This window comes from Serpula lacrymans, assembly GCF_000218685.1.
Source record: "Serpula lacrymans var. lacrymans S7.9 unplaced genomic scaffold SERLAscaffold_2, whole genome shotgun sequence".
Classification (NCBI taxonomy): Eukaryota; Fungi; Basidiomycota; class Agaricomycetes; order Boletales; family Serpulaceae; genus Serpula; species Serpula lacrymans.
In genome coordinates this window covers 1,272,286-1,292,526 of record NW_006763291.1, presented here as the reverse complement: position 1 = coordinate 1,292,526, position 20,241 = coordinate 1,272,286, and the positions used below count along the sequence as shown (strand labels likewise).

The following is a 20,241-nucleotide window of genomic DNA, read 5'->3' as shown; positions in this document are numbered from 1 at the left end:
CAGGACCGTGAGAAGTCCCGCTCACCGTTTGATGACGGGACTGTCATGCCATGACACACAACGTCGAGAAATTCCAATCAACCATGCACAACAACCTGGTCAATGTAACGAGTTTTTGGCAGTAGACTTCACTCGAAATATAGTCTATTTTCAACTTGTAGATAAATATTCGTTGTTTTTTGAGCACAGTGATTTCCAACATATCATCAGTTGATTATCCAGAACAGTAATATTCCTCAGGCGCTGGATATATCTGAGTTCCCGGGATCGAACCTCGCCCATTTAACTGTCCAAACAGAACTCTTGACTCGATAAAATACCCTCAAATTAATGGTATGTATTGACAAGTACATTTCGTTTTCTTTTTAGGCTTCAATAAAACTTGCAGAATGCAGTTTGGAGAAATTCCAATCGGAATCGCGGTAATCGGAATTTCGGAGTTGGCAGCCTTTACGCCTTTTTGTGCATAATGCCTACAACCAACTTACAACCAACTATTTGCTTCGTACTGACAATGTTTTTACAAGCAATCTGTTACCTTGTATAAAATCAAGTCTTAAGCGATGTCCTTAGTACCCCCTATGTCAACAAGCGGTCAAACGGAACCCAACTCTGATACTACGACGCTGGTACCCGATCGTGACCTCATACATCGCGTCTTTGCTCAGGTCTGGACAGAGTTCTACAAGTGGGAGCAACAATACAGTCGTGATAGAGTCCAAAATCTGTCGCGTTCAGATCATTATCATACATCTCCCTCTGCCCCGGCTATAGTCAAGCTCTCAGAGAGGCTGTCCAATGTTAGTATGACTCAAGACGTGGAGATGCAGCTGGAAATGGACCGGGCGCGAGAAACCATGCAGTTCGAGAGGTTCTACGAAGATGGCTCCAGTTCAATTTCTCCGATCACGTTGCATGTCATCCATGCGCCTGAAGTGCAACCGCACAGTAGCTACGAAGCGTGTGCCCCCATACAACGCAGCGTTTTTCACGGCGACGACTCCGACGCAATGCCCTTCATGCCCTTCGCTGATGAACCGGAATTCGACGCTCATGATTATGCTCAGTTTTACGGTTCGTTTGCATGGGAGCAAGACTATGATCCAGACTGTGAGTGCAATCGGATCTACTTTTGAAATAGAGCCTGCCAACCTTCATTAACAGTAGAGATTATCGTACTTGAAGCCGCTCACCGTCTTCGTAATCTACACGATATCAGCTTTCAGCGAATAGACGAGAGTGTCTTACTTCCATTCACCCTGCTTTCAAAGGACGGTCGGACTGGCCTTCTTGAAATGTCTCGAAGTCGGTAAATCCATTTTTCAATAGTGTCTTTAAACAACACCTCAGTCAAAAATGATGTCTACTAGGGACCTGCTAAAGTGGCCAGGTTTTACTGCGACGCATCATTCTCTGCAAGCCGCTTCTGAGCCTGCCGCACACGACCTACGTACTCGTCTGAAGGGCGCTATCTCTCTCTTTTGTCCAAACCTTAGCTGTGTTCAACCCTGGTGCAGCGTACACGGTATGCTCTCTTCTTTAGTGTTAGTTCAAATTCTCTTTGGACTCAACATAGCGTATTTGCTACAGTGGAGCCTTACCCCATACCAAATCCAAAAGAGCCAGATCCAAAACTAACCCGCAAAGGGTTTATCAAAGTCGCTGGGAAACCTTGCGGAGACGACTGCTTCGTTAATAACCAGGATTCGCCCCCGGTACGCCCAATTCGTTCATTGTCAAATGTTACTCGTTCATCGTTGGCGATAGGACATCTTGTGGACCGAAACTGACTTGGAGACATTCAAAGTCATATTTGAGGTCACGCCAGACACAATGCCATGCGATTTAGCAGTACTGTGCCGAAAGCCCTGCCGAGAGGTAATGCAAACTGAAATGCTCCTCTTCTCAGGGCGCTTTTTTTATCGTTTCAGCCATAGGTTTTTCATCAGCGAAATGTGATACTTCAGAGTCCGGCTGAACCTGTTCCCGATTCAGCAAAACGGAAGTTGAGACCACGTGCTCTAGAATTCAGTGGTATGTGGATGGGTGCTCGTTATCAAAAACAGTTGTTCACCGACTTGACATCAGATATAGATGCGAATAAGTTCACGCCGTGCGTGCCTAAGCGAGTATACACTGGTATATCTCAAACTAATTCCTACTCCGTTATATTCAGCAACAAACCATGCCATCACGACGGACCCTGTGACAGTCTTTCGAGATGTAATTGTTTTTTGAACAAAGCGCACTGTCAGCGGAACTGCCACTGTACGCTGAAATGTACGCTCAAAGTTCCTCTCGTGAATATGATATACTGACCGCTTTTTGGATTATAAGGTGGACGTCGATGGCGCGGCTGTCGCTGCGCCACGTCTAAGGCTCACGGCAGCTGTGTAAGTGACAAATGTGCGTGTTATATAGCACATCGAGAGTGCGATCCGGAACTCTGCTTGAAGTGTAAATGCAAGTAAGTTATACCCGATAGTCTAATTCTGAAAGCTGTACAAAATTTTCTTTAAAAATTTTCTAGAGGTACATCCTCTGTTTCTTCAGAGACTAGAAAGAAAAATAGATTGACTGGGCTTCTAGATTCCACTAATAATATTTGTCAAAATTCTCAGATTCAGCGAGGGCATTCCAAAGTACGTCCTCCTCTTTACGTTTGCCTACTCACATCACTTTCCACGTTGATAGGGACTCGATGTTAAAGAAGGTACCTGGGGCTTAGGTACATTTATCACTGAACCTGCAAAGGAAGGGGATCTCATCGCAGGTCTGTGGACTAGCCCTTGGGGACTCGCTCAAAGCTCATCCTTATCTAATGCGCTCTTCTTCATAGAATATGTGGGAGAAATTATATACGAAGCTACCACGGAGAGCCGCCAGTGAGTACTGTTTCAGCGTTTTCTTTTGTTCTCGCACCAAGCTCATATGAGCCTCTAAGGGATGTCGCTAAGTACAGAGGTCGAAATTACCTATTTGGCCTGAACGATACTTTATCATTGGACAGCACGTATGTGGGAAATGCCGCCAGGTTCATCAACCATTGTGCAGATACGTCTGGCTCACTTTCTAATTGTCGGGCATGTGGTACGTCTGTCTTATTTTGTTCATCAATGCGCAAAGTCGGATCGCTGATGTTGCTTATACTCTCAGTGCGGTTAGTCAACGACGAACACCGTATTGGCATATATGCCAGTAAGCTTTGACTTTTACCTAAACAGGCTATGGTTTAAATTCCTATAGTGCAAGATATTAAAGCTGGAGACGAAATCCTCATTAACTATGGGCCTTCTTTCTTTCTCGATAACAATGGAAATAAGAGTGTCATGTTGTCCCAACAGTAACGGCTATCTTTCTGGTACGAAGGTCAATCAGTCGCAGACAGTGGTGACAATATATTATAGCAATGATTCACAATTGCTTTCGATGGGCGTATGCGTACCATAATTACCAAGGAAATGTGATTAACCCAGTGTTTACGTATGCGTGCAGGTAGCTGTATGTGCCGGGGACTGAGATGTCCCGATTTATCTCTCAAACCTCTCGGCCTCCTCGCTGCCATAACCCGAACCTCCTGTGTTGTGACCTGCAGGTCCTTGCTGCTGATGCGACGGCAACACAGGATCTTCCGCCGCATTTCCCTTTCCTTGGTCGGGCTCTCCTTCACTCTTTTTGTGCTTCAAGTGTTCGTTCTGATCGCCATACGTTTTATCTTTGGGCTGGCGCGATGCTTCTGGTGCCTGGCCTTTCGTCTTGTCTGCATGGCAAACCGCGGAGGTATGATATTTTCTTGACTTGGATGGATTCGTCCCCGTCCCTGTGACACCCTCACCACCATCCTTGTTCTGCTTCACGTCATCAGAAGTCGTGCCGACTCCTAAAGCTTGTTTGATAGTAGAAAATAATCCAGGAGGCGTCGACTCCTCCGCTCCTCCCATCATCGTGCCACCCCCGGGCTTGTTCTTGCTTGCAGTGGCACCTGCAGTGGCGCTTGCAGACCCCACCTGGTCCGCAAACCCAACGCCTTCTGGGTTTCCCTTTGCGCCACTGGGAGCCTTCTCGCCACCTGTCGTGGGAGATGCAGCATCGTGAGGGACGGGTTCGTCGGCTGCTGCGTCGAGTGCTTTGTGGGTTACTTGGGAATGGGGGTCTTGTGAGTGCCTTTGTGACGGGTCTGTTACGTGACCTTGCGAGAGAGAAGGGTCTTGTCCTGGCTGGCCAGGGTTGAACAGGGGTCTGGTGGTGGACAGCAGACGGTAATGGGAAACAGTGCTACGACTGATGCGGAGCCTGGTTCTGAATGCAGAGCGACGTATTGATTGCATAACGAACAAAGTGGGTGTGAACAGGATGTGTGAAAGAAATCAGTCAGAAACAGTTTATGCTTTTGTAGACTGGCAGACGGTGAGTGAGATGTGCATGATGTCATCATAGTATCATCTTGTTCTGATCTGAGATTCAAATCACATATATCTCGGTGACCTCACGTTTGGTCCCGGCGGTTCCTCTTTCCTCCCCTCCCTCTTCGTGCTGGCTACAGCCAGAGGGCTTGCGGTTAACAGATATGAAATGCACAAAGCACCCGTGCACTTGAACCCATAGGAATGACGACGGTTTACGCCTCTGCCAAGCAGCATCCCTTGCCAGTCCTTACAAGTCATAATCATAGGAACGCAGGAAGCATCATCTCGCTGAGCCGCCGATCACTGGTGACCTGAACTCTTAATAGGAGCCACCCGCCGTAACCCGAAACCATAGCACCTACACATTCACTTGTTTCGAGTTAATTAGCACTACATTTGGATCTGAGCGAAAGCAATCGGAAGCACGTATTCCTACTCCCGCAACTGCACCTCCCCTGGTCGGCCCTTCCAGTTCTAGCCGCCGCGACGAGCACAGACCAGACCCAAATACCACATGATTTGGTATAACTTTTATCCGTCTCTTTATCTTTCGCTCTCGCACGAGAATTCCGCAAGGCAAGGAGGCACGAACTACGGGCGTTTGTCTGAGCCTAGCGTTAGAGGACATTTATCTTCATCTATTGGATTTTTACCGCCAGGATATCCAAAAGCAGAATAAACGGAGAAATACCGAGGTGTAGTATTTTTGGTTATGCTTCAACGGGCCAGGATAGTGGTTTGTGCACATGGTCAACTTGATGACGAGGCAAGCGACACAGTCGGGCTGAATGTGCGCGGTACAGGACAGTGTTCTCGAATCCACGTATGATCCAAGTCTGCGCTGACGGCTTTTGCGTGAATAAGATGAGCGGATGTGATCTGATTTTTGGGGTGGTGAGGCTCGAGTTACGACATGATCCCAGGACAACCAATCGGAATGCCGACATGCCGACATATTGATTCTTTCTGAGGCACTTCCATATAAACTTGTGCTATCCACCAGCTCCACTCTGTTTTGTTTCCTGCGTCCTTTTTTCATGACCTGGTCAGATGTCCCAATATCCGTCGACGAGATCGTTGACGGGAAAATATACATCGGAAAGTGAGTTTTTTTCTTATCGCTAGCACCAGTATCTTCTTTCCTTACATTCCCTCCTGTCATTAGCCTATCAGCTGCCCTTTCTCTGGAGTGGCGCTCAAAGTTAGGCATATCTCATGTCCTTTCAGTCTGTCCAGAATATTCTTCAACGGGTCCTAAACACTTGACAATATGCGTTCAAGACTCAGAGTACGAAGATCTTCTCATCCACTTACCTCAGGCATGTCAGTTTATTCAGTCTGCGTTGGATGAAGGTGGTAAAATACTCGTGCACTGTGTCATGGGCGTGTCCAGAAGTACCACCGTTGTATGTGCTTACTGTGAGTTGAATGATAACTGTTTCAATGTACACTCTGTGGTGCTGAGAATCACCGTTTATGCTATATATTTCCGTCTTCAAGTAATGGCTACCCGTCGATGTTGCGCTCCTGCAGCTATACAATTTATTCGAAAACGTAGGATATAAGAAAACGTTCCTTTCATTCCTGTATCAACAGTCTCATGCATGACCAATCAGATCGCGCTCAGGTGCACCCTAACTATGGATTCTTGAAGCAGCTGCAATGCTTTGCTGATTGTCGCTATAAACCTTCTTGCACTCACCCCGAATATATATCTTGGAAACGCCGCCAGAAACGCGAGGTTACGAGATACCTCAACATGATCAGTGACACCATACCTGTAATCCAAGATCAACTATACTTCAACACGTTTGTCCCCTGTTCTTTGCTCTCACATATATACACATTCTTATATCACATTTATGTGACACAGCGAGCTCCCCAGCGACCCGATTGCCGCAGACTCGTTGCTATTAGATATGGGCATGACTCACATTCTTTCCTTGTCTTCTGCACAGTTTGCGATGCCCGAGCTTCCGTCCACATTCACACACCAACATATCGACATCCCGAATCAGGCGCGCGAGGCATTATTATTAGAAATGCCGGCAGCATGCAAGTTTATTGGTGATGCAATCGCGAGTGGAGGCCAAGTCCTTGTGCATTGTCGAGTCGAACTTCGAGCTTGCATCGTCGTTTGCGCATACCGTGCGTGTTGATTTGTTAACGTGTTGCAACAGCTGGAGTATACTTAATCAACTGTTTCTTGCTCCAGTAATGTCTACGCGGAAAATACCCCCACGTCAGGCCTTCAGAGTTCTAGAATCCGGTAAGCCAAGCGTAATCCACTTGTTCTTCACCCTGTTCTAATACATTTTCTTGGGGCACCAGTACTCCCCCTATTCATACCCACATCCAACTTTTATCGCCATCTCGAGCTTTTTGCAGCATGTAATTATAATCCAACACTTAACCATCCCCTCGTCCAGGCTTGGATAGTTGAACTTACATTCGGCCATGTATCACCTGGAACGACGAATGCAAAGGCGACGTCTTCAAGCTCGAGCGCGGTACGCAATTGTACTGTTCCTACTGCACCGTACGACATGGCTACGGTCAATGAGGCGCTGGCTCGCATTCAGACAACGAGTTTTGTGAAGGTTTAGATTGTAATAGTGGTTGTTTTTCGATATATATGACACGAAGTGCCTGCAGCGCGTGTAAATTTGCTGATTTTTCTCTTTGTTTTTATCATATGTATTGTTCTCTCCGTTCTCTACATGTATTGTCTTGATAAAATCTTTTATCGTACCCATTGCTTTGAGCTTTACCTGAGTTTGAGCTTATACTATAATTATCAAGTGTTCATTTCTGTTGCGAATTTTCTCACCATCATCTCGCCATTTCAAATAGCTAACGCGAGTTTTCACAATGTTGACCGGATCATCGTGCATATATGTTCTAGTATTTTTCACATGTTTCTGATCCGATCCATTGAAATGTTTTGTTGCTTGCATGTTGCTGATCCACTGGGAATGTAGCTGAGTCACCCCGAGCCTGACTCAAACCTCCGTCTAACCCGGGATGTTCTTTTGTACAAGTATATCACGAACCGGCAAAACCTACTGGACTGTAAATTACCATGGCCATCACCACCAAAGCCAAAGATGTCGCCATCATAATCGCCGTCTCGGGTGTAACAACTCTCAACGTGAGTATCTCGGTGCCACCTATATTGGTAGTAGCTACTTAGTTGGGAATAAAAGCTGATGGTGGTGTCGACTTTTAGGTATTTTTGACAGGATCGCTGACGGTCGCTCTGCCCACTATTGGAAAAGATTTGAACTTTAAGCAGGTCAGCAATGCCGCTTTTGGATCCTCTGACGATGATGTCCTATAGGTGTTAACAGGCAGATCTTCAATGGCCTATTAACGTATATGCGTAAGTTGGAAAATATCTCATATGAGACGTATCTGCAAAATAAATCTGACCGGTGTCTTAGTCTTTCATATGGATGCCTCCTCCTCCTCTTCGGAAGAGTAGGGGACATAATTGGAGGGAGGACTATGTTTCTTGTCGGGTCGATCTGGTTCACGATTTGGTACGTGACAATGATTCTTTCTCCCTTTCATGACCCCTCAACGCAATTGAATCTATAGGAGTATCGCCACAGCCTTTGCCCCAAATGACACGGCTTTCATCATTTTCATGGCTTTGAAAGGGATGGGAGCAGCAGCAAACACTCCAGCAGCCATCGGCCTCTGCTCATCATGTTTTCCTGAAGGTCCGAGCAGAAATAAAGCTTACAGCGCACTCGGTGCAGGGCAGGCGATAGGTTTCATCATGGGTCTCGTTTTGGGTGCGTATCGCCTGTTCTTATGCAATTTGACTTGCCTATTAGCCAGTTACAGTAACTTACCGTTCAACGCGTTTACAGGTGGAGTACTCACTGAGACTCGAGCTACGTGGAGATCCTTGTTCTATATCCAAGCCGGCCTAGGAGCACTGTTCGTTCTGCTTGGATTCTTGGTTCTCCCCAAGGATAGAGCCATTCGTCGGTACTCCAAGGGCCTTGATTGGGGAGGTGCTCTGCTCAGTACTACAGGTCTTGGCCTGCTGACTTACAGTCTTGCGTTAGTTGAAACTGCTTTGGCGTCATAGGCGAATTTGCTCACCCGTTTCGTGACAGGGACTCGGCAATTGCACCCAAAGGGTGGTCTTCCCCCCAGATACCTAGCTTGCTAACGGTGTCGGTGCTCATCCTGGGTGCCTTCTTATACTACGAACGTTGGAGGGAATCTAAGAATTTGTCTGTTCTTATACCTCTCAGCATGTGGCGGCAGCCAGGTGCTAAGATGGGCAGTCTCGTCGCGCTTGTTTTCTTCGCCTGGTATAATCGTCTCATTCGGATTTCGATATCAACTATGGTCCTGATTGTTCTCAATACAGGTGGAGCTTCAACACGCTTTCATATTTCATGACTCTCTAGTTAGTGCTTGACAATCAAAGGAACATATATTAGCTTACTGACCTAGAGATGACGAAACAGCTATCAGCAAGTTGTCTTGTTGGTCCCACTTCAGACCTCCCTCCGTTTCATACCGATGGCAATTTCTGGACTGTTTGCTAATGTCCTCTCGGGTTACTTCATGACCAAAGTTCCGGGACAACTCCTCATGCTCATAGGGCTAGTCGGCGGTGGTGTTAGTGCTTTATCATAACATTCTATCTCCAGCATGGCTCAAAATTCTGTCTAGATTTCTCCAATCCTCTTCGCTCTCATCGATGTCAAACTCACTTACTGGGCCATGGGATTCCCGATAGCCGTCCTCATTGGTAGGTTTTCATCGATCATCGCTAGAGCACCTACAACTAAAAAAATGTCTAGTATGGAATGACGTTGCTTATCCACTCGGAAACTTGCAGATCGCATCCGCTTTTGACGAAGATTCGCAGTCACTTGCGGGGGGGGTCTTCAATGTAGCCACGCGCGTGAGCTCAAATCCATACGACAACCTATGTCTTGTTCTGACGCTGCAGTGCCTTTCCTCCAGATCGCTACATCCATTGGTCTGGCTATAACGAGCAGTATAGCCACATCAGTTTCGGAAAGATATAATGCTCAGCACCCAACGCTTGCTCCTGACTCTCCGGAAGTCTTAATGGTTGGATTCCGAGCAGCTGGATGGACTTGCTTCGCAGCATCTGCTATCAGCGTACTGATAGCTATCTTTGGGATGCGTGGGATTGGTAAGGTTGGACAAATGAAGTCCCACAGTTCATTGCAAGAAGGGCCCCACGACATTTCGATGGGTGATATCAAGTTGGATAGTGATGGAAACTCCGGAAGCAGGGGTCCTGGTGTGGAGATTAAGCAGTCTGAAGAAATTATTGTTATAGCATAGTCGAGGCTGATAAGATCCTGGCCTGCACTATAGATTAGATTTGCTGACTCAAGATGAATCAAGAACTCTATCATCATCATCATCGTCACCATCACCACCACCATTATTCTTACCAACGCCATCCTCTTTAATCTCTCCTCCACTTGCATCCTCGTGACGATTCCAATACCTTTCACCATAATTAAGCAACAGCTCCATTCCACGTCGTATTTTTCTTACTACATAGACCCAAGTTAGCAGTTATGCTGCGAGTCTCTGAATGAATACGACAATTCTACTCACTAGCAAAGAAAGCAATACGAATTTCATTGTTGACGAGCTTTGCTATACGTGTGATGAATGGCCAAGGTAAGAATGTAGTCAAAAGAGTACTAACTTCTTACTTCACAATTCGCTTCCCCGTCTATGCCATGATTTACAAATCTTGTCGCATTACCCATCTTTAAGGCATCGATATAGGCATATTTGCTGGCCTCAAAAAGATAATTGAGGCCCTTATAGTCGTATTCCATGCTATAAATTATATTAGTTGAAATATCAAAATATAAAGAATACCAATCAATACCTAAAGATATTGGCTTGTTCTTCATCATACAATAAACCCACATAATCTACTTTGTATCAGCATTGCATAGTTATTGGCGAAAACATATCATCTTGACCTCCTATAAATTCATTTACGGCGATATCTTTGCTAGCATATGCTCCTAGACCATACTGGCCACGCTTGATAATTAAATTCTGTTGTCACTTCATTCAACTATGCAGTAACAAATAGAATGATGGATGGATACCTTGCCGCGCCCTTGTTGAATTTGGATATTTTGACACGGAGTACTTGTGGCTCCTAATCACAGCATGTCATCATCTGAATGATCTTTCTCGGGAAACGTACAATTATACCTCTATCATATAGATGAGTCAATATTAACATTGCATAAGAAACACTCGGTGCTTACTTTGCATCGCATCTGGTGCATAACTCTGGATCACACTCCCTTCCCGATCTTAAGCATTTGCAGGTGTCCTTTTGGCAAGACTTCGTTCCTCTATGACACGTGCACCCTTTCCATCGACGCTGGCCTTCGGGAAGACATCAAAATGAACATACTTGGTACGTACTCAGATCAACAACTTACAGCTAAGGTCGCACCGACAATTACGCGAACAATGCAGAGAATTCTCATAGCAATGACACGATCGACTGTCGCATGGTCCTTTATGATGGCACGGCGGAACTCTGTGTGAAAAATTCAGCATGTGGGGAATTAATAGCGAAAATAGCGTTTACGGGACATATGGATTGACATTCGAGCTGCCCAGTTTTGCTGCATCCTCTGTGTGGTGACTTTTGTCACAAAAGCTTCTCTACAGTTGAAAAAGCGGGGCTTACTGAAAAACTTCTTCTTTCTAAGCCTCTCGATAGGTTCATCGACTACATCCTGGATCCTATGGTCTGGGAAGAGACGTGATCGCATGACAAAAACCTACAACCACGGCGTCAGCGCCAAAGTATGTGTTAAGCCTGGTTCATACTTCACGACAGGGCTTGTGGCACAAAATGGCCAGTAAACAAGGGAATAAATCAGCTGTTGTTGCAAGGATGACTGCCAATATGTCGCTGTCTGGGCCTTCCCAATTAACAGTATCCTGGTAAAGGACAAGATAATAAGCCAAACGGTATATTGTAAATAGCTTGGTATTACCGCGTAAGAATCATCCACATGATAACGAAAGCACTCTTCACCACACGGATCCCCTTCGCTGAGGAGCATACTAATGCTAGTCACCTTTGGCTTCTCTGCATCATAAACAGGATACAGACCTTCGGGAGGAAAGTCCTAAGCACACCAAAGAAAACACCACGAAATGACTCACATTCATGCGTAGGACATTTCGCTTGCATACAGTTGAGATTCGGACAAAATATAGGAAGGATCGAGTTCAAGCGGCCGCGCAAATCATCGGAGGCAGGCGCATATGAAGTAGGTAATTCTTCATGTTCATTGAAGGCAGCCCCTGGCCAGTGTATGAGATCCCTGAGAAGGATGAATGAGGATGACAATCATTCAAGGGGTTTACTTTGAACAAACCGCTGCGACGCTTCCCACAACAAGCCAAATGTGTCGCTTTCGCGAAGCCGTGGCAAGATCTTTGAGCGGTCTATGTCTGCCAGAGATATATCATAAACGTAATGCATTCGACGGGCGGTCTCGAGATCGATCAGTTGTACTAGAAAGTGAAGGTGATGTTTTCAATGCAGAGCAGCTGCGATAGGTAGTGCTTACTGTCTGGGTCTTCATGATCTGATTCCCAATGAAAACTGTCAATACCCTTCAAAAATTCCTTGACATCAAATTCAGGTTCATCCTCATAAGGAATGAAAGGTAAATTAAAGGAGCCACGACCGCAGGCAAAGGATTTATTAGTTGGCAGACAGGATTCATAGTTCGGATGAGGCTCAAAATATTCGACGAAGATCTCCTCCAAAGGGATCCGGGACTCTGTAAATGTCCCATCCGGATTAGCACGGGCAAAGACACAGCTGGGACTATCCATGTCCATTTCATTGTCCAGGACCTGTGGTTCATTGTGATCGATCATTTCTGACAGTTTTGTGGTGACCACCCATGCAGCAGACTCATCGTCCGCTAACGAATCGATTCGTTGCTGACAATAATCGGGCTCCCATTTGTAGAACTCTGTCCAAACTTCCCGATAGACTGTAGTTCCGACTTTTTGAAGTTTAGCAAGGTCCGAGTCAAGGAATTCCTGATTTTCTTGTTCCAAGGGATCAGATGAGAACAGTTCGTCAAAGTCGCTCATGGCGATCGACTAGATCGCTGGATACCCCGCGATATGCGTGAGATAAGAAACAAAACTGATTATGGGAAGAAAGTAATAACACGTTAGCGTTGACAGTGACTCGGAGAACTGATTTTCAGCCTAACGCGATAGCGTTTGCAAATCCAAGCAAGATGCGTTAATTGATGGATATGAAGATATCGAGTTGTCGAGTGAATGCTAGTATATTCAAGAAATCCCTCTTGCCTGCCAAAATACAAGCTGGGCTGCAGTAGCTCCAAGAATAACTCTGTGCTGGTGCGGTCAGTTTGAAAGTTCGAAAGAGCGGTTTGGCTTTGGTCGTGTTTGTCCCCAGTCACAGTGTCTCTACTCGCTACATTTAGACTCAGGTCAGCTCACAGGCGGAGAGGCGGTTTACTAGTCCTACAACGGTTTCAAAGTTACATTGAGGCAGCACCATGGTAGAACGCACGAATGTGAACATGTTATTCGCCAACTTCAACCAGGATTTCTCGTACGTGAGGTTGACCTGCGTAACGTTCTGGTTGCTGATTCGTATCCAGGTGTATCTCCGTTGGTACACGCAAGGGTTACAGTATCACGAACTGCGATCCGTTTGGCCGAGTGTATACAATGAGTGCGTGTCCTTTGCAAACATACGAGACATGGCTGCACGCCATCTGTGAAATACTTAATCCGCGTGTTCTCAGACGATGGAGCTCGAGGAATAGTCGAGATGCTGTTTTGCACTTCTCTCATCGCACTCGTCGGTGCGGCGGATCAGCCTCAATCAAGTCCACGGAAGTTGCAGATAGTTAACACAAAGGTGTGTATATCCGGATATATTTTGTGGTTTTGTCTGACCCCAAGCTTTATCGTATCAGCGGCAATCCATGATATGCGAGCTTCTCTTTCCCTCGTCCATTCTGGCTGTCAAGCTCAACCGCAAGACTCTAGTAATAGTACTAGAAGTTGAAATTTACATATATGATATCTCCAATATGCGGCTCCTCCACGTCATAGAGACGACAGCAAATCCAGAAGGTGAGTATGTTCTTCACTATGACCTCATAATCCAGTGTCGATGAAGACGCTTTTCAGCCATTTGTGCACTATCACCTTCAGCTGAAAACTCGTATCTCGCCTACCCATCTCCAGTCCCTTCTCCAACTTCTGTGCTAACCAATCAGGCTTCGAATTCCACACGGCCGCCTTCCTCTACCCAACAATCGGGTGACGTCCTGTTGTTCTCTACACGCTCGCTGACAGTAGCCAATGTCATCCAAGCTCACAAGGCGCCTATATCTTTCCTTTCTATCAACTCGACAGGAACACTTTTGGCAACGTCATCGGACAAAGGCACTGTTATTCGTGTGTGGAGTATTCCTGGTGCAGAGAAGTTGTATCAGTTCCGGCGGGGTACACGAGAAGCAAGGATATATTCCATCAACTTTAATGTTGTCTCTAGCCTTTTGGCTGTCAGTTCTGCGCATGATACCGTTCATATCTTCAAGCTTGGTCCTCAAAAAGCCTCGTCGAGTAAAAGTACCCAGCAGCCATCAAGTCCATCTGAATCCTTTGACAATGAAGGCACGCAGGCATTGGAAGGAGGTTATGAGGCGTTCATCGATGAACGGAGAAAAAGTGGTGGAGTATCGTGGGTGTAGTTTCCTTTGACATTCATCCAGCATTTACTGACAGCACCTCAGTTCGAGCCTTCGTCGCAAATCAATGCAGATGACGAAAAGCCTGTCGCACTCTGTGGGTGGCTATTTACCAAACACACTGACGGAGATGTGGGAGCCATCGCGTGATTTCGCATTTCTGAGGTTGCCGACTAGCGGTGCGCATTGTATAGTGGCTCTGAGCGGGTGAGTTTGGCCTGGTCAATCAAGACCATTACATCTGCTAATATCGTGCATGTATTTAAGGACACTACCACAAGTGATGGTGATCTCATCTGAAGGCTACTTCTACTCATATAATATTGATTTGGAGAACGGTGGAGAATGTTCTCTTATGAAGCAATACAGGTTTGTCCTGTCAATTCCTGCTTTTCTTGCTGACCCATCGTCCACTGGACAGTTTACTGGATTCTTTGGACGAAACTTCCGGTATGATGGATGGTTAGAGTACCGGCCATTATTTGAGGGCATTATTTCCTTGCTTCCGCTGAGGTGTATAATCTACATCACGAGTTACTGGGCACCGAGAATTATACATTATAGCGGTTACTGTACTATTGAGAGAATGCGTGTACACACCTTAGTCAAAATTCCAAGTTGGTGCCATGAAAGAGTTTGTTACTTACCGTAAGAGGTCTGTATCATGTTATTTGCCGGTTATAACCGGAAGCATGCATATGTCCGCTTGACGCGTGTTTCAGGCAAGCGAGTTCACCGCAGACTCACCTTTTCGTCTTTAACCTGGTTTCTGGGACCCGCCCTTTCTCATTGCGCAAGCGGAGGTAACGCCTTTGTATCGATCTAGCATTTTATCGCCCTACGACACCGTCAAAAGTGTACTTTTGCCTGCTACCGATTTGTATCCAAAGCCACCACGATGGAGAGCTTTTCGTGGTCTGACAGCCTTCGCGCCGCCTTCACCTCTTGTCTTCCATGTCTCGGTGGTACCGCAGAGGTCGATCCTCCACCCCGCATCGACAATCCTGCCAGAGATCGCTCATACAGAGCTCACTCCGACGAGCTCGAGGGGCTTTTGCAGGACGCAGATACCGACACAGAAGCCGAGACGCTCTCGCTCCACTCCAACTTCGGTACAGAGCGACATCATGGCAGACGAAACCGCCGCGGTATGAAGCGCATCACGCTTTTTGGATGGACCCTCTTTGGCCGTCCGCCCATCCGCTTGCCCGATGAGGACGAGGAGGACGGGTTGTTGAGGCGCCGCAGGCGTCTGGCCACTACGTCGTCTTCGACGCTTGATTCGGACGCTGCGCCCCTCGACTCGTCAGCCATTGCCAGCCTGTCGTCGGCGGAGCTTGCAGCGCGGGCTGTGGCTATTGAAGAAGAGGAGCGACGGAGGAAGGAGGAGAGGAAGGGGAAGAGGCGAGAGTTGAAAGAGCGGAAACGAGCGTTGATGGCATTGACTTTGGAGGGTGGCACTGGAGAGGATTTCCAGGGCTTCCCGGGAAGCGGACATGGAACTGGGTCATCGTTGCCTTTGCCTACGGATGACTTTGGGCCGTTTGTGAAGGGACAATCTGAGGTGGCAGGCAGGATGGACGACGAGGACGACGAGGAAGCCGATCTAGGGGGAGAGCTGTATACACGGAAGACAGCGCCTTCCGGAGCATCGAACAGCTCTGATTCACGCTCACGCACTTCCGCATCCTTGTCGAATGCCGACTCGGGCGCACAGTACAACCACCACCACCTCTCGCAGACCCACCTATCCGTTGGCGGTGCCGAGTCTGCATACGCGCAGGCACCGAAGAAGAAGAAGAAATCTAAATCTTCCAAGTCGCGCTCCTCGCACAAATCGTCGTCGTCGACATCGCAGTCCACTTCGCTGCACTCCCCTACACAGTCGTTCTCTATCTCTCCTGCTGTTGCGGGTGCACCGCTTCCCCACACTACGTCGCCTCTTGCTTTGTCTTCGCCTCAAGCTCTAGAATTCGACGGATTCTCCCAGGGTGATCGTGAGGCACGAGGGTTCCCGAGTGTTGGACTCACGGGGACGAGGGGGAAAGCGAGGGATATGGGCGTCTTCCTGGCTCACCGTGGCGACGCATGACATCGACCATGGTTACCCGTCCTCGTCCCTTCACAAAAGTGCATCTAACGCGATACCCTCAACTCCAGCAAACTATCCTGTCTCATAATTAATCATTCCTGCCACCTTTTTTCTGTGGATTTCTGTTATTCTGTTGCATCGGCTGTAGATCGAAAGATAGTGTGAAGAAGGTTTCAGAGCTGTTTAACGACCTCGACCCTGTTTTTGTTTGTCTTGCTATTATATGCAGAAATCATCTGTTGTTGTTGTTGTTATATGTCGCATGTTTTTTATTGGTAGCAAGAACAAGTTACTCGACAACAGAAAAGCAAAAGGTCCAGTGAGAATTTTGCAAACGATACAAATGTCCCGAGAAGATTACAAGGTATATCTAGAATACAGCGCGAGGGGGGAGGGGGAATCATCCTTACCGTTCAGTCTTATCCATCCTCTTCTCTTAGATGCAGGTGGTCACTTGGTCTCGAGTTTGACGAAGGACCTGCTTGGTTCTGTATCAACAACAATATCACGGTCATCAACAAGCCTGATCCATCCAAAGGACTGGCAAAAAACGCTTTCGCATTCCACGCACCTGTCGCAGCTTGGCGAGATGGATTTTGAGGGTCTCGGCATAGTTCTCGAAGCCGAGCGTCATCATGGCATACAGTATATCCTCCCCCCCGATCGTCTTCCGCTTCTCGAGCTGACACTTCTCAGCTGCCTCCGAGGTGATGAAACTGATAAACTCGGACACGCATTCCTGCACGCACTCCTTGGCGTCTTTGGCGATCTTTGCGGTGGACGGTACGGAGCCCTTCATGATGCGTGAGACGTTGGCGATCTGGCACAGATGGCAGGCGCTGCGTTAGTGTTTGGATAAAGAGACGCGGTATGGATAGCATGGTGATGATGATGATGATACGGGAAGAAGGGGAAGGGGAAGGGAAAGGGACGACTGATAACGCACAGGTAAAAACCTATCCTGCTCGCGATACTCCCCCACTTCTTGCTCCGTAATGGGCGCCGGCTCTGGGGCTTCCTGTGCAGCCGCCGTTTCTGGCACCAAGCCTGAGCCTGAGCCGTCTTCCTGCGGTGCGATCATGGGCTGGATTTCGGACATGGCAGCAGCGCAGGTTCGACGTTCGACGTTCGAGGGGGGTGGCGCCTCTCGTCAGTGAGAACGAAAGCGTCTGGAAATCTCTGGCTTTTTTTGCTACTTTGCACTTATACCCCGACCTTGGGAGCTCGAAGGGATGAAATTGAATTGGACAGGGCCACTTGTTCGCATTTTTGGACTGGTGTGATCATTTTCGGCGGTTTTGCATAATTGGGAATGGGTGTGGGAGTCAAGGTAAACCCTAACCTTGCGGCGTAGGTAAAAGCCCTTTCAAGTTCCTAGCCCACCATCAAAGACTCAACAACACACTAGTATCAGTTATACACATACCCCCCCCCCTCCAAACCCGTTTATCTCGAGCCGCGATGGACGACGACAGCGCCGAGATCGAGCTCGTGAGTCGCTTCACTTCACGACCGGCCGATACTACATTGATCCAGCACATCCCCATCCCCGTCATTAGCTAGAGCAGAACCTGAACAAGACGCGACTGATATCCCAACGCATGACATGTACGTCCCCCCCTCCCCTTGCGCTGCCCCCCTCACTCTAGCTAATCGAACGCTAGCCATATTGACCAGCTTCGATTCGCGGCTGGTGAAACTAGAAAAGTCGATACTGCCGCTGTACACCTCGACGCAGAAGCTGAAGTTGCGGGCTGGGAGTACGTGTCTGCGCCTACTCTTGCCTGTGCTCGTTCGGGCCTTTGGGCTTTGTGGCTCTGGTTCTGATATTGACGGCGGTGGGTAGATATCGATCGGGCGCTGTTGAAGATCGACGAGGTGGCGAGCAGTCAGGAGGGCGTGGCGGTGGAGGAGGCGCTCATACTGCGTGGGTGGGTCATCATTCTCCCATCCCCACACCAAATGCACGCATCGCTCAATGATTTCATTTATTGATCTTTGGATTTCGACTCACAGCCCGCAGCCAGGCCAATTGGACGAGTATAAGGACGGTTTGGAGCGTTTGAACGCTGCGATCGCATTCAAAGCATCTGCCGAGGATTCTCGCGATACGGTCAGTGTTTGTCAACACACACATCTATATATCTGTATTGTATCTTTTTGTGTTTGGTTGCTAAACACCACCCTCCACCAGGCCCGCCTCGTCGAAACAGGCGCCAAAAAGCTCACCCAGCTCTACACCAAACTCGTCGCCGAAGGCTCCTCCGGCTCCCCCTCCCTCGGCCTCGAATTCACCCCGCCCACCTTCCCCCCCTCCCTGCTCGCCTCCCTCCGCCCCCTCGTCGCCTTTCTGCGCACGCTCCCTCTGCCCTCGACGCATCCCTCCCATCCGGCGGCGCCGGGCATACTGGCGACGCTGAAGGAGGCGCAGAGGGGCTATGCGGATATGCGCGGGAATTGGAATAGGAGGGGGTTGGAGATGCATGGGAAGAGGGTGGTGGATCGGGCGGAGACGTTGGATGGGGTGGAGGCGGGGAGGGAGTTTGGGAGGTGGGTGGATCATTTGTTGGGTGTGGCGGAGGTGCGAGCGTTTTTTTGTAAACAAAGAAAAATAACAATTAATAAATGCAGATGGAATACACCCTCCTGGCGGATCTCGTGCCGCTGACGAGCGGTGTGGTGTTGGCGTCGACGTATGATACGTTGTTGGCCCCGCTGTTATCGCTCTTCACGGATACGCTCTCCTCGCTGACGTCCATCATCAAACGGTCCCTGCACAAATACACCTTCCTCGCGCTCTCGACGTACTCATCGCTCAGCGCCCTGCAGACGCGCTGGGAGGTCCTCTTGACGCGGCGAGCGAGCGCCGGTGCCGGTTCGGGATTGGGGGCACCGGAGACGCGGAGGGAGGCGACGAACGAGCTGAGGGACGGGTTGAGTGCGATCAGGGCTGTTTGCCTTCGCAGCTTCCCAGAGTTTTTGGCTGACTTGAAGATGGCGGCGATGGGCAAGGGGGGGGAGATGAGTACGGGGTTGGCGGATTTTACGGTGACGGTGAGTGAAGAGGTGTATTGAGCCTTGACTATTCAAATTTGACCACTTGACTTTTTGAATGGCTGTTGCAGACGGTGGAGTATATGAACCGGATCCCCGAGGTGCAAGAGGCGGTGGGGTCGGCGTTGGTGGGGTTGGGGGACGGGAATTGGAAGATGGGGGATGGGAAGCAGGTTGGGAAGGGGGGGAAGAGTGGTGGGGATGTGAATGGGCAGATTGTGATGGAGCATTACATTTGTGCGTCCTTCTTCGCTCTGTTCGCGAAGAGGGATCTGATGGGGAGATGGTAGACGACGTTGTGACGACGGTTCTGGCGAGCCTGACGACGGTGTCTCGAACGCAGAGACGGGGGGCGTTTGGGTCGATATTTTTATTGAACAATGTGTCTTATTTCCGGGACCAGGTGGATAGGCAGCCGTGGAACCCCTGCAGGCCCTCTTTGCTGTCGAAGCCGACGCAAGACGTCCTGAGCTCTGCGTTGCGGACTGCGAAAGCGGCGTACTTTGACTCGAACTTTTCGGCTTTGATGCAAACGCTGTCTGAAGACTCGCGGGAGAAGGTGGGTGGGAGTGCGTGGAAGGCGGGTGTGAAGGAGAAGTTTACGAGGTTTTATGATTTGTTGGAGGAGGTGAAGGAGAGGCATCGGCTTGTGAGGGTGTTGGAGGAGGATGGGGAGGGGAGGGAGAAGGTGGGGGAGGAGGTGGTGAAGTTGGTGGTGCCGGTGTTGCAGAGGTTTACGCAGAAGCAGAGGGAGAAGGAGTTTAGTAAGAGTGAGTGGCTGTGTTTTGTGCTGTGTGTTTTGGGGCTGATGGGTGGGCTTAGATCCGCAGAAATGTGAGTGGGGGTGTGTGTCGTTGGAACTGATACTCGATAC

At 48.5% G+C, this 20,241-nt stretch overlaps 8 protein-coding genes across 8 annotated transcripts; 5 read left to right on the top strand and 3 right to left on the bottom strand.

Annotated features, from left to right (window-relative positions):
- Positions 1–522: 522 nt before the first annotated feature.
- On the top strand, positions 523–3,955 carry SERLADRAFT_412873 (uncharacterized protein; the record flags this gene model as incomplete). The annotated part of the gene is made up of 15 exons (XM_007313505.1): positions 523–1,110; positions 1,165–1,309; positions 1,371–1,525; positions 1,591–1,715; positions 1,768–1,878; positions 1,938–2,038; positions 2,093–2,113; positions 2,177–2,280; positions 2,338–2,393; positions 2,622–2,642; positions 2,695–2,713; positions 2,840–2,885; positions 2,945–3,090; positions 3,157–3,198; positions 3,247–3,955. The coding sequence occupies 15 exons, from the start codon at positions 564–566 to the stop codon at positions 3,345–3,347; spliced, it is 1,740 nt and encodes a 579-aa protein (XP_007313567.1).
- Positions 3,956–4,917: 962 nt separating this feature from the next.
- On the bottom strand, positions 4,918–5,373 carry SERLADRAFT_378014 (uncharacterized protein; the record flags this gene model as incomplete). The annotated part of the gene is made up of 1 exon (XM_007313504.1): positions 4,918–5,373. A coding segment is annotated over one exon (205 nt), but the record flags the coding sequence as incomplete, so codon positions are not given.
- A 57-nt stretch (positions 5,374–5,430) lies between these two features.
- SERLADRAFT_456923 (uncharacterized protein) lies at positions 5,431–7,172 on the top strand (the record flags this gene model as incomplete). Its single annotated transcript, XM_007313503.1, has 7 exons — positions 5,431–5,508; positions 5,572–5,825; positions 5,907–5,960; positions 6,023–6,215; positions 6,280–6,554; positions 6,622–6,675; positions 6,738–7,172. The coding sequence occupies 7 exons, from the start codon at positions 5,444–5,446 to the stop codon at positions 7,010–7,012; spliced, it is 1,170 nt and encodes a 389-aa protein (XP_007313565.1).
- Positions 7,173–7,427: 255 nt separating this feature from the next.
- On the top strand, positions 7,428–10,063 carry SERLADRAFT_456919 (uncharacterized protein; the record flags this gene model as incomplete). Its single annotated transcript, XM_007313502.1, has 12 exons — positions 7,428–7,557; positions 7,636–7,701; positions 7,757–7,788; positions 7,850–7,948; positions 8,007–8,206; positions 8,285–8,480; positions 8,537–8,737; positions 8,797–8,835; positions 8,897–9,050; positions 9,105–9,183; positions 9,236–9,339; positions 9,402–10,063. The coding sequence occupies 12 exons, from the start codon at positions 7,489–7,491 to the stop codon at positions 9,750–9,752; spliced, it is 1,590 nt and encodes a 529-aa protein (XP_007313564.1).
- Positions 10,064–10,760: 697 nt separating this feature from the next.
- Positions 10,761–12,578, bottom strand: SERLADRAFT_433320 (uncharacterized protein; the record flags this gene model as incomplete). Its single annotated transcript, XM_007313501.1, has 8 exons — positions 10,761–10,835; positions 10,892–10,992; positions 11,044–11,239; positions 11,289–11,402; positions 11,459–11,577; positions 11,631–11,791; positions 11,846–11,984; positions 12,041–12,578. The coding sequence occupies 8 exons, from the start codon at positions 12,576–12,578 to the stop codon at positions 10,761–10,763; spliced, it is 1,443 nt and encodes a 480-aa protein (XP_007313563.1).
- A 385-nt stretch (positions 12,579–12,963) lies between these two features.
- SERLADRAFT_353987 (uncharacterized protein) lies at positions 12,964–14,827 on the top strand (the record flags this gene model as incomplete). The annotated part of the gene is made up of 7 exons (XM_007313500.1): positions 12,964–13,071; positions 13,121–13,194; positions 13,268–13,383; positions 13,442–13,601; positions 13,659–14,214; positions 14,267–14,428; positions 14,489–14,827. Coding segments are annotated over 7 exons (1,461 nt in total), but the record flags the coding sequence as incomplete, so codon positions are not given.
- A 504-nt stretch (positions 14,828–15,331) lies between these two features.
- SERLADRAFT_456906 (uncharacterized protein) lies at positions 15,332–17,569 on the bottom strand (the record flags this gene model as incomplete). The annotated part of the gene is made up of 3 exons (XM_007313499.1): positions 15,332–16,801; positions 16,885–17,133; positions 17,260–17,569. The coding sequence occupies 3 exons, from the start codon at positions 17,410–17,412 to the stop codon at positions 16,733–16,735; spliced, it is 471 nt and encodes a 156-aa protein (XP_007313561.1).
- Positions 17,570–18,291: 722 nt separating this feature from the next.
- Positions 18,292–20,205, top strand: SERLADRAFT_359419 (uncharacterized protein; the record flags this gene model as incomplete). The annotated part of the gene is made up of 5 exons (XM_007313498.1): positions 18,292–18,426; positions 18,508–18,894; positions 18,945–19,367; positions 19,439–19,604; positions 19,658–20,205. 5 exons carry the CDS (start codon positions 18,292–18,294, stop codon positions 20,203–20,205), a joined length of 1,659 nt encoding a protein of 552 aa, XP_007313560.1.
- Between the last annotated feature and the right edge of the window lie 36 nt (positions 20,206–20,241).